This window comes from Hibiscus syriacus, unplaced genomic scaffold, assembly GCF_006381635.1.
Source record: "Hibiscus syriacus cultivar Baekdansim isolate YM2019G1 unplaced genomic scaffold, ASM638163v2 tig00110469_pilon, whole genome shotgun sequence".
Lineage (NCBI taxonomy): Eukaryota > Viridiplantae > Streptophyta > Magnoliopsida > Malvales > Malvaceae > Hibiscus > Hibiscus syriacus.
Genome location: NW_024062751.1, coordinates 619,149 through 632,730, shown reverse-complemented (window position 1 = coordinate 632,730; position 13,582 = coordinate 619,149). Strand labels below are relative to the sequence as shown.

The following is a 13,582-nucleotide window of genomic DNA, read 5'->3' as shown; positions in this document are numbered from 1 at the left end:
GAAGGAAAGAAACTTTCCTTTCAATGGTCAAAACAGAACCACCTTTATAATTTAGTGACCAAGTAGTTTACCCTATTGATTTTAGTTTTGCATGAGTTCCTGTTTCGAAGAATAATGCTGGAATCTCCATGGATTCGGATTTAGGTATGCTTTTTGGTCCTCCCAGCAGCTCATTAGAGATCTTGCCAGTATGCTAATATTATTATCTTCAATTTACTTGGAGCCGTGAATTAGATGAATATTTTTATGTTAAGAAACGAACTTGTAAAATTTTAAGGATGAAAACAAATTATCATTAGAAAACACAAAAAATAAATTATCTAACTTATATGTCATCCATATACGAGCACCATAAAATATGGCCGTTCCGATTAATAATCGGTTTCCTCATTAACAAATGAGCCACTGGAAAATGACAGGGAAGACGGACCATTCCCTTGTTTGGAGTGTGTTCAAGACAAGTACAACTCAGGATTTGCTCACATCTCCGGTACATAGTTCTATATATTTCGGAGTTCGTCTGTTCATGTGATCAAAAACCCGTGCCTGCCTAACTAATCACAATCGCAGAATTCATCCATTAAACCAACATAAAGGGAGAAAGGTTGGTTATGCACAAAACTCAAGGAACCGTAAGTCGACCTACGTGTCCCAAAGACTTCCACGACGATTCCAGCCGCATTAAATGCAACTTCTCGACGAATGGTTCGAGAATCTCAGCCTCTTCTTCTGGAGCAAAGGCCATGCAAATGCTAAGCTCTTGCACCGCCTTGCCGTATTCCCTGACAGTTTTTTTAGTTATCGAACTTGGTTCCATCCATCAACCAAACCTTCTTTTTAAAAGATAAGAAGAATTTTTAGACTTCATACCTATTATAATATAGCATCATGCCATGCTCTCTCCTCAGTGCCCAGTTATGTGGCTGCAGAATCAACAATCTTTCTGAAGCCATTATTGCTAGCCTGCAAATAAGCCCATCCTTTTTAGCTTACCATTTATGATGTTTGCAAATAAATCATGTTACAATTTCACACAATCAAGCCAGATCAGCCTATCATAAAGAAGGATCGGCTCTACATAACGCACGAAGATTAATAGTTCTTGACGGTAAAAAGTTTGTCGATGAGTTATATCCGACACTGCATTATTTACCAGTCGAGTATTAAGCAGAACAAAGGCCTAAATCCCACTACCAAACATCAGCACAAAAGAGAAACAGAGGCTACAGTCATAATGAAAAGAATGAGAGCAAAATGGGAAAGGTAAATCGAAGTTGCAGGTCATGGCCTTTATTAGATGTTCATTCGACTTGAAATGCATGATGAAATTGATGCGTGGCAGTTAAAAGGAACAAATGTTGCAGAAAGGCAAATTTTGGGAAGTTATGCTACGAATCATAAAAATAAATTATGATTTACCTAAGATCTTGGGGGCGCAACAAAGGGACATTGGACTCATCGATCATGTTAGGTTTCTCACTGGCATCGTGAACATGCCTAAGGGGAGAAGTCAGCATCAATCCGCGATTTGATCTTGAAGCACGTTTCCAGTGAAGCCTCTGCAATTTTCTTTTTTTAGTTTATTTCATTCGTAGGAAAAGAAAATTGGCACGCTTCGAGGCATTAATGGTTTAGAATAAATTAAAGGTAGAACTAGTTATACAACTTGATGATGAGGATTAGTACTTACAATTAAATTGGCTAATGCAATCCCAATAATATCACGGTTCGTAGCTATCTCGAGACCTCTAAGTGAAGTGCCGGTTAAATCTGATGCCATTGATCTAGGGTCCTCCACACACTTTCCATTGACAATAGCAAACAAGCTGTGTCCTGAAGTCACTTTGAAGAGTTCCTATAGAGGGAAGAGTAGAAGTTAAGTGCATTTAAGGTGACCTTAGGCGAGTGAGCAACCAAAAGAAAAAAGGCATGCTCGCAATTTTTCTAAGCATAGAACATTACAATGGATTGGTTAAGACATCAAACATACATTGCCAGAGTATGAACACAGAACATGTACCGTGAAACTAAGCCGCAGAAATAAATTTTCAAGATTGAAGTACCTCTGGGTACCCTGTCTGGGGCCATATCAAAAAATCTTCCCCAACTCGAGATCCCACTATGGTTAGACCAAGTCGCCGACAAATTTCAATGTAAATTATGCTAAGCAAAATTGCTGTAATTAACAAAATCAGATTAGTAGACAGCCCAAAATGGCAATAAATTGCTCAGGAAGAATATGTTTTTAGGAAAAATTTGGACGGAAAATGCTTTGCAGCGAGTCTTGCTGCAAAAAAGAAAGTAGAATGAGGCTTTACCACTGCCACATCTGGAATCAAGTACTGAGTGTAAGTATGAATGCTTAGAATCTACAAGAACGGGGGATCTTGTCAAGCCTCTTAACTCAAAAAGAACTAAATTGACTGCCTCCAAAACTTCAACCAGATGGCAGCCTATGTCCCTTGAAACTAGCTCGGCTTCGACTTCTTTAGCAATCGCATCCAACTCACTTAGCCATTCAGGTATGGTCTTTCCACCCAAAGGCATTTCCTCCAAAGAATTCCAGCCTTCGATCTCCAATGGGGAAGAAACATTTCTCCTTTCATTCAGAAGAGACCGAGTGTCCATCTCTCGGTTAAAAGACATGTACGCCTCGTCTTCAGCCGCAACATAAAGTAGAGCCTAAACAAAAAGATATCGAACAAAATAAAATCTGCAACTTAAATATCTAAAGCATCTCACCCCTTGAAGGTTGTCGTTAGTACCTTAGCAAGAGAGATGTCTTTATCCTTGGACTGGAAGGAGATCTCCCGAGTGAACTTGTCCCTTGCAGTCTTAAGAGCCTGTGGGTTTTCATTAGAGTCCCAACAGAAAATCAGAAAATGGAAATGGAAGATAATCTAAATAACAAAACCTATGATTGGATATGTGGATATCCAGAATGGTAGAACAACGTATGTGTACATATTGTTTATAGATCAACCTCCTGGTACAATTTGTGACGGGAAGGAGAATCTTTAGTTAGCTGAATCTGATTGGAAAAAAGAGGGTAAGCACGAGTAGCAGCACTGGTCCTAATCCTCCACCTCCTCAAGTCCTTGTGATCATTACGATGGTGATGATCATACCTGATGATCGTAAAGAATAAACGGATTTTCCATCCTTCTTCCATCTCTAATTCATTAAACTACTAGGAAAATATCCTAATCCCCAAACTTTTTTGATGATAAAAAAACCAAGTACCCAACAGTCAAATTATAGTGAGCCCAGTTAACAAAATCAATTACTAAGCATAAAAAACTCGAAAAGAGCTCAAATATCGGAGAACTACCTGATGAAGCAGTGATCTGGAAATGTTGGATGAGCCATAGCTGCCGTTGGCACCAAATACGATATGGACATCATTTCAATGATGGAGCTAACAAAAATTATATATATACCTACAGCAAGAAGAAGAAGAAGAAAGGGAAGGTGAAAATGGAAGACGATCAAGCGAGTTCTCTAAAGGGAGACGAAGCAGCAGTGAATTTGGAAGAAGCAGAAGAGGGTTTCAATATAAAGTTGAAGATCTGGGGTTGCGAGTAACAACTTCCAATTCCAGAACACATGTATGGTGCTGAAGATGAATTAAAGCAAGAACAAAAAGTTGAACCAGAATTCCCAAAATCCATAATAAGTTGGAGCTAAATTCCAAATTAGTAATCTTATTATCCCAGCTTTTCCTAATAATCTGAAAATGCAAGTTGAGCCTAACAAGGAAGAGAAAAGAAAAGGGTTGGTGGAAATTTTGAAATTTATAAGCCAAGGAATAGGAGGTAGAGGAGATTGCTCCTTTCTTCTACCTCCCTAGATTTGGCTGTGATATTAAAAAGGAAAAAAAACTAATCTTTGATCAAATAAATAAGGCCATTATTTTCTGGATCACAAATGTAGAATATAAAACGTACAACTGTTGAGTTCACTATCCCTCATCTTCTTCTACTTATCTTTGATCATCTGCTATTTATATATCCATTTTCTTGTAATTTTTTAAATAATAATATTAATATGAGGTTAAAATATTTGAAAAGAAAAAGAAGGGTGTTTTATAAACGATGGGACAAAAAACAAAGGAATTGATTCTTGTTTAAATTAGTATCCATCAAGTCCCTATCTTGGTGAAGGGTTTGATTGGATAAGGTTGCAGCATGAAAATAATACACTTAAAACAATAGAATGGGTGACCATGGTGACAGAGAATAGACTGCTTTGCTTTCATAGTCCTACTCCTATCCCATTCTCCTGAGAAAGGGAGTAATAAAAAGATGGTCTTTGAGAGGGGGGGGGGGGAATCTATTTAGTTGTACTATTTATTTATTTTTTAAAAAAAAGCTAATCTATTAGTTTTTAAGTCCAATTAATATTGATTATTTCAATAAAACAAATTACATTATGATATTCAAATGTTATTTAATAATCTTTTATATAAATATTTCTTAAAAATTGATTGTTTAGTAAATAAAATCAATTAGGGATTCACATATAACAATTCAAATCTTGGGATGAGTTTGGGGCAGGTGTCAATTCAAAACTTTTATTTTCTTGATATTTCATCAATAGAACGGTAGAATGTGTTTTCATTTTATTAAAGGATTGAATTATTTAAATAACTATAAATAATAGAATATATAAATAATAAAAATCAAATATGTTATTATAGGAATATGTCAAATTATGATGATCAATAATCTTATTAACAATTAGCGAAAAGTGACTTGATTGAAACTATACTAAAAGTTTAGTGGTTGAATTGACAAAAATGAGTATTGTGTTCAAAATAAAATCTGAGTCAAAAAATTTTGTGGCTTTGTAGTTTACCTTAAAAATAAATGGGGAATAAGATTGGATCCAAGTTGGTTCGACTCATTACCCCTACGTGAGGTCAGGTTTTCCGATGCACTTTTTTTTTAGACTGCATAGTCATGGTCATATGGATCGGCCGTTATTATATAAAAAATCACAAAATTTTATTTTTTTAAGAGTATTTATAAGTAAAATTGTTAGAAAAAAATATCCTCAAAGTCTACACGTTAAATTAACCCACGTTTTTCGAAAAACGAGAAAATATCTCGCTTTGTACGAGACACGAAATACGTTCAACGTGAACGAATTTTCAAATAATATAATTTAATATTAATATTAAATACCTCGTGTTATACAAAAAGTGAGGTATTAATTTTTTACTTTAATTTTATTATTTAATTTAGTCATTTTATTTTTATTACATAATATTTAATAAAATAACATAACCTATATTAATATTTAATATTTAATTTTAATATTTAATATTTGAAAATAATATTTAATAAAATAACATAAAAATTAGATTGTTATAATTAGACAATATTAATGGTTAACATTACCTATATGCACAATGTTACAAAAAAAAATTGTTTTATGGTTCCAAAAACAATAAGCATAACAAGTACATAGATTGTTATAATATATTTGCCAAAGTTGGTGAACTTGCGTCTTGCACAACGCGAGATCCATTTTATTTCTCGTGAGCGGTCTCATGATCAACGTACAACTACTACTCCTATTGTCCCCGTAGTCAACAAAGTTGAACTATTCCAGTTTGAGGGGGATATTTCTCACAAAGAACCATTAAGGGAGATTGACGCAGATGGTGACGAGTTAGGGCCCTTCAATGAATAACCAGATGACCTTGACATGCCAGAAGGAGCAAATAATGATGACATCCGACATGTTGTGCCTCATGTTTCTTATTACCATCCACCATCCCACTTCACAACAGTTGAGATGGAACCTTTAAACGCTTTAAACTTTCCGTAATTCCCACAACTTGATCAATAAAATGAACATGGTGATGGTGAGCTATATATTAGAATGATATTCAGAACAAAAAACTCATTGTGGTTGCCATTAAGAATTATAATATACGTCACTCGATTATATCGGTCGTAAAAAAACACACATATACAAGTACATGGTTGAATGTGCCACAAGTTCAAGGGATGTAAGTGGAGGGTTCGTGTATCACGCTTGAAAATGATGAACAACCTATGAAAGCTGACAAAATATGATCAACCTCATACATACACCGCCAGCAGGCTCACTCAAGATTATTCAAACTTAGATGTTCTCGTGCTTTGTGATGCTTTTATATAATTGGTCAAAGCAAATCCACATATATCAGTTTTCAGTTGTATTGTTGCATTCACATCTAAATACGACTATAAAGTTAACTTCCATAAAGAGTTAATAGGAAGAATCGTATAAAGAGTTACGGTCATGGCTGAAATTGATAAAGAAACATATATCGGGAACTATTGTCAAACTAGAAACTGTTTTGATGTACGAAAATAAGCGTGTCGTACAAGGTAAGTGCCAACTTCACAGGCTATTTTGGATATTTCCGTAGTACGTCAATATATTTTGGCACCACAAGCCGATGGTTCATATCTATGACATTTAGTTGTACGACAGATACACATAAATAATGTTATTGGCAGTGGCACATGACGACAATAAAAAAAACAATTCCTATTGTATTCGCAATAGTCGAAAAGAAAGATATACACTCTTGGGAATTCTTCCTTAAGTACTTGCACATATATGTTATATCACATATTTTGCATGAGCGTTTTGGTGAGATATGTCTTATTTCTAAAGAGACACATGGATCAGATACATAATCGAGCGTATGGGACCTTCTTGGAAGTCTCTCCATATTTATCACCGATAGTGTTTACGCCATATTGGTGCAAATCATTTTCAGAAGTTTAAGAATAAAGATGAACACATAATGGTGCTTCGAATGGGTATATCTTTCATTTTTTTTATTTAGATATATTCTCTTTCACTATTTATAATTAACTGTTGCATTTTTAATGGGTAGACCACTCGCATTCCGTACGTGAGGTTGAAGAGATGTTTGAAGAATTAAGACATATGAATCAAGAAGGCTACCACTACCTTTCTAAAATCCAAATGGATAAATGACTTTGGTCATTTGATGGGGACAAATGATACGTTCACATGACAACAAACTTGGCTGAGGTAATCAATTTATCACTGAAGAGAATGCAACATTTGCATATCACTTCCGTTGTCTAAGTGATATATATCGATTGGCAACTCTGTTTTCAACCTTGGGAAGACAAGCAATTGATTGGATTGTAGGTTGGCCACCAAATCCACCGAGACCTCCACAGAAAATTGCAAACCTTTCTGTAGCACTCAAACGCGATGACTGTGTCATGTGTCTCTCGCGAACAAAATAAATTATTTGTTTCAGGATGAGGCTATTCGAAGGCATACAACACAACGCATACGTCGTCAATCTACGTGACAAAACATGCAAATGCGGAGTATTCCAAACATTCAAATACCATTGTCCACATGTCATTGCTGCTTGTTCTTCTGTACGAATTGAATACATATAATTAGTTGATCTCGTGTACCTACTGGAAATCATATTCAATGTATATCAGTACGAGTTTCCTCCAATTAGAAACGAAAATGATCCAAATGTAGTTGATGATGAACCTATAATTCGATCAGATTTTTCACTACAACGCCAACAAAAGGGGTCGCCCACCTCAACAAGGATATACTGTGACGAAGATTTGGTCTAAAATAGAGAAAGAACCGAATAACCGAAGCTATGTAGTATTTGTAAGAATCTCGTACACTCGAAGAACAAATATCCTAATCGATCACAACCTCGTATCGATTAGTTTGTTTTAAACAAACACATTTTTATGTTTTAAATATGTAATCCAATCGAATATAATGTTAAAATTTGTTTAAATTATTAATTAAGTTTTAATTATTAATTTGTTTAAGTTATCCTTAAACAATATGATTTGCACCCTGCCCCGAACATGCCTATCAAGCCATGTTATCGTATTCTTCATCTAAAAAACCAAGCTTCAGAACATTTTGAACGTGATTTTTACCTCGATTACAATGTATCGTATGTGCCGATATTATTCTCATTTGAAAGATAAGTTACAATACTACGCCTCTAATCTTATAAATTATGTACTTTTTTCATATTAACTACTTGAAACAAACCACTCGAATATGCCTACCAAATCTTTTTAGCATTTTCTTCATGCACAAAACAAGCCTTGGAATCATTTTTCAATGCGATTTTTAACTCACTTACAATATCTTGTATGTCTTGATATTGGTCTCAACTAAAAGATAAATTTCAATACTATGCCTCTAATCTTATAAATTATGAAAAATTTGAGATTAAATACCTGAACATGCCCCCCAAACATACCTAAAAGACTTGTGATTTGGGCTGGAAAAGTAAATACCTCGCTCTTTGTAAAATGTGAGGTATGTTGAATACCACTCGCAATAAATTTCTCATGATAGTTCAATATCTCGGGAACCTCGCGTTCTGCGTAACGCGAGGTATTTGATAGCAATATTAAATTGTGTTATCTGAAAAGTGTTTCCACGTTGAATATACCTAGCGTTTTGTATAAAGCGAGGCCTTTCATCGCGTTTCGTAGGACGCGAGTTAGACCTACGTATGCAATTTATGGAGTATTTTTCTAACATATCTGTTTAGGTATGAGCATATCAAGATCAAAATATCTTAAGTTCAATCATTCGACAAGTGAGGCAAAATTCAACATGTAATCCCTCCCTCTCACTTAAATCGTTTTGTCTCAAAACGTAATTCAAAATTAAAGTAAAAGAGAGGGAAAAGGAACACACCCCGACTAATGACGACTTTGTTTGACGTGATGAACTTTTTGTAGAGCAGAATGTTCGATCGAGAAGCCACCAGAAGATGTATTAAAATTTTCTGCAAAAAAAAAATAGATTATTCAGAAATTTAAAATGAAGTAGACTAAAAAAAGAACTCAATCAAGTTTTATCATTTTCTCTCTTTTTATCCCTTTTTTTCTCATTGTTCGAACCAAAACTATATTGGTTTTTTACTGTTTGAACAGTTTCACATTTTCTGCACTATTTTTATGCCATTCGAATCTGCGTTGTTTTTTTTCCTGCACTGTTTTGTTCTAACTTTTCCACATAGTTTGAACCAAATCTATTTTTCTGTACTGTTTTTTCTGCACTGCTCTGTTAGAATATGGTGTGTATATTTCTACACTGTTCGAACCAAATCAATTTTTTTTGCATTATTCAAAAAGTGTATTTCAAAATTACGGTTCCTTTTTTCTGGAATAATTCTTCCTTTGTTCACTGCCGCATTATCTCTTCATGTCTTTGGGTCGGGTTTTCACCATTTTTCGCTTTCAGTTCGAACAATTCTTGATTCTATCTTGCTTAAAATTCAAGTAGGGATAACGGAGTACCTGAAAATTCTAAGAAAAATAAAAAAAAATAAATCAGAAAAATAAAATTGAAAATAAAATAAAAATTGAACAAATGAAAAATAAAAATGGGTTGACACCCATAAAGCGCTATTTTTAATGTTATTAGCTCGACAACCTAATTCAGACTACATGTTCTGAGATAGACGTTTCCTCCATTTCCTGGTCATAAATTAAAAACAAAAAAAAATAAAGAAATTAGTAACTTACCGTTAGTCCTCCGTAAAGGCGCTAATTTGACGGGTCGTTTTTCACGTCAAAATAATTCATTCTTCTCAAATAATAAATAACGAAAATTAAATGTAGTAAAAGAGAAGTAATGTTCAATCCCATAGAGACTAAGGAAACTTCTTGATTTATTCGTGCTTTGTTTAATCTTTGAGTCAAGAAGTGGATGGAGTAGAATTTGAGTAATGGTGGGGGATTTATAGATGAAGATAAATAAAATAGAATAACTAAAAACAAAAAGATTTCAAAGAAGATTAAAAAGAAAGTTTAAAAGAAAATTCAATATGGTAAAATTGATCTTAGGCTTTCGCTTTGACTCAATTTCCTTCGGATCATCGAATTATAGTTTCCCTTCAAAATTCACGTCGGTTACTTTGTCTACAAGGGAAATCCTCGTGACTCTTCTTTGTATACCGAATACCAAAGGAAATATTTGATTCTGGCTTCAAAAATTGATCTGATCAACATTAATTGTCGTAGATCAATAACCATATAAGTTCATGAAGATTGACTCAGATTGTTGTTTCAATAACTACTATTATGATGCCAATTCCCTCTTACCAAGGCAATCTTGGCAAGTGTGTTCCCAAGAAGTCGAATGTGCTTTCAATAAGTCGATCATTCCTCCCACACATTTAATTGCAACAACATCTTGACCAAAGTCAATCTTTAAATTTGAAAATTGTTTTGATTTTGAAAATAAGCATAGAAATTGAGAGGGGTATTCCAAAGTTATTCAAGTGTTTTTCAATTCTCACGTTGTAATTGAGTCACTGCTTTAGCCCTCGGCTTGAAAAAAAATTAAAGAAAATGAAATGAAAAGATTTTTTTTTATTAAACTAAAGAAAGAAAGAAATGATGAATCAATTAGGCTTACCCCAAGGGGTATTTATAGCTCCTAAAACCCCTAAAAATATGATGAAAAATAAAAGATAATTGTTTAAACTTAAATCCTAAAAGATAATTCCTAAACTTGAATTTTAAATTGCTTCAAATGCTCCAATCATCCAACCATCTTCTAGAACTGCTGACTGGACGTTACTGACTCACTGCCATGTCAACATTTCATTCCCAATTCATGCCCACTATTCAATTCATAAAATGTAGAACAAAATAAACACTAGTCAAAACGCATGCTCTCCATCTATGAATCGGGGGACGATGATATTGTAACAATGGGCGTTTTTCTCGGTGCCGATGAATACTCTCCCCGTGTGCTTCCTCGGAATGTAGGAATGACTTATAGTTCATATTGAACCACTAATAATAGTCAGTCGCAATCGAATAATGATCTATATAAATCGGCTCCCTATGGGGAATGTGTCCACGTCAATCCTCCTAAATCATTGTCCACTCGTTGTGCTTGATCATCCAATTGACATCCTTTTTGCCTCATTTATCGATGTTATGCATATTTTCAAGATTCATAGGTGCGTTAGGAATATATCATACGAAGCTAAATTGGCGGAGCACGCGATCAGTAGGATGCCACTCAACAATAACATAACATATCAGATGGACCATCGTCATCCATACATCTAATGAGTCACTCAAATGAGGTGGGATGCAAAGCCTCATTTCTTTAGTAGAATAAATAGCCCATTGAAACTAAAACAAATATATATAATTTTTATAAAAATAATATTCTAATTATATAACAATAATAAAAGGTAAATAATAAAATTTAAATACATACATCTGTACCAGTCTTATGATCAATGAGTAGTCGAATTTATTCCAATTCGTCTGGTATATCACGTTGATTTTTCTTGTACATGATCACCTATTCAATGTAGAAAAATATTTCATTATATACTCAAAAAATTACTTATATGCGAACTCGGTATTGAAATTACATCAACAATAACAAGAAGACCAACGGGATATTCATGACTAGACATAAAAAAGACATGTGATACCAAGCCCATGACTGGAGAAGAATGAGACATCCACCAATAGCATTTCTTTTATAACCAGTTGCTCGACACATTTGTCTATACAGATAATTGTGTGGAGCCCCAACTGAGTGAGTTGGCAATGTGAAAATCTTAAAGGTGACACAACCACATACAATGAACTTGGTTACGATAATTGTCAGGCTTCAAGATCCCTCAAATGAGTTGTAATATGCAAGCCCGACAAATATTTTAGTCTGTTTCTTGGAACAATCTTCACTCAAATGTTGAAAATTTGTAGCCAACCATGACAACGGTAATCGACCACCGTTGAAATTAGGCAGGATACTTACAAGATACTCATCGCACAAGGAATGTCAATCACTATCCGCCACACCAGAAATAACATCCCCGTATACCGAAAGCCCCAAATGTATGGAAACATCCTCCAACGTAATAGTGCACTCCCCACACAAAATATGGAACATGTGTGTTTCTAGTCTCCACCTCTCAATCAGTGCAGAAATAAGGTTGAGTTCAAGGTTATAGTGCCCTTCATATTTTGTTATGCAACCGAATCCAGCTTCGGCTAAATACGACCAGATACGACTCGGTATCTCTAACTTAGAGTTACAAATAAATAGATATAATATACAATCATTCACCTAATTAAATAAATAATATACAAATTAAAATATAAACTAATACTAAAAAATAAATAAATAAAACATTCATAATAATTAAAATAACACAATTTAAAATTGTTATCATATTGGTAAAATGACTCGAGATATGATTATCATCTAAATGCAGCAACACACCTTCCATTTTATAACTACAAAAGGTAAAAAAACAATACATTAAAATATAATTAAATAATAAACTATTAAATTATTATAATATAATAAAAAAATTACCTTCTTAAAACAATAACAAATCCTACTTAAGCTTGATAGAAGGAATGATAAAAGGAATAATTAAAGTATTTTTGGTGTGATTTGAGGGTTGTATGAGGGGGTATTTATAGGGGAGGGGGACGGGCAGTATTAAAGGGGGATTGACGACTGAAGCATTTCAAGCAATTTAAAATTCAAGTTTAGAAATTATCTTTTAGGATTTAAGTTTAAACAATTATCTTTTATTTTTCATCCTATTTTTAGGGTTTTTAGAATGCTATAAATACCCCTTGGGTAAGCCTAATTGATTCATCATTTCTTTATTTAATTTAATAAAAAATTATTATATTTTGGTTTTCTTTAATTTTTTTCAAGTGAGGGCTAAAGCGATGACTCAATTCTAACGTGAGAATTGAAAAGTACTTGAATAACTTCGGAATATCTCTCTCAATCTGTGTGCTTATTTTCAAAATAAAAACTATTTTCAAAATCAAAGATTGACTTTGGTCGATATGTTGTTGCGATTGAATGTTTGGAATGAATGATCAACTTATTGAAAGCACATTCTACTTCTTGGGAACACACTTGGCAAGATTGTCTTGCTAAAAGGGAATTGATATCAGTATTAGCAATTATTGAAACAACAATTCGATTCGGTCTTCTTGAACTTAAATGGTTATTGATCTACAACAATTGATATTGATTAAATCAATTTTCGAAGCCGAAATCAAATATTACCTTGGGTATTTAATATACAAATAAAAGTAACGAGGATTGACCTTGTAGACAAAGTAACCGACATGAATTCCAAAGGGAAAATCTAATTCGATAATCTGAAGGAAATTGAGTAAAAGCAAAAGCCTAAGGTTAATTTTACCATATTGAATTTTCTTTTAAGCTTTCTTTTTAAATTTGTTTTTAATCTTCTTTTAAATCTTTTTATTTTTCTTTCTTCTATTTTATTTCCCGGCATCTATAAATCCCCCACTTCTTGACTTAAAGATTAAACAAAGCACAAATAAATCAGAAAGTTTCCTTAGTCTCTTTAGGATCGACCCTTACTTCTCTTTTACTACATTTAATTTCTTTTATTTATTATTTGGGAAGAAATAATTATTTTGATTCGAAAAACGACCCGTTACAGCTCATCATCAGTTGCAGCATTAGAAATATCACAGCATCCATCGTCTACACCGGT

At 33.7% G+C, this 13,582-nt stretch overlaps 1 protein-coding gene across 2 annotated transcripts; it reads right to left on the bottom strand.

Annotated features, from left to right (window-relative positions):
- Positions 1-312: 312 nt before the first annotated feature.
- Positions 313-3,897, bottom strand: LOC120127561. Of its 2 annotated transcripts, XM_039145427.1 has the most exons (9): positions 3,332-3,897; positions 2,984-3,128; positions 2,766-2,843; positions 2,319-2,682; positions 2,064-2,176; positions 1,691-1,855; positions 1,420-1,559; positions 871-963; positions 313-782 (listed from the first exon to the last, which is right to left on the bottom strand). In XM_039145427.1, exons 1-9 carry the CDS (start codon positions 3,403-3,405, stop codon positions 623-625), a joined length of 1,332 nt encoding a protein of 443 aa, XP_039001358.1. In that variant the 5' UTR covers positions 3,406-3,897; the 3' UTR covers positions 313-622. The 2 variants fall into 2 exon arrangements, with proteins under 2 accessions (XP_039001358.1, XP_039001359.1); XM_039145428.1 differs by lacking the exon at positions 2,984-3,128 and having other exon boundaries at positions 3,332-3,894.
- Between the last annotated feature and the right edge of the window lie 9,685 nt (positions 3,898-13,582).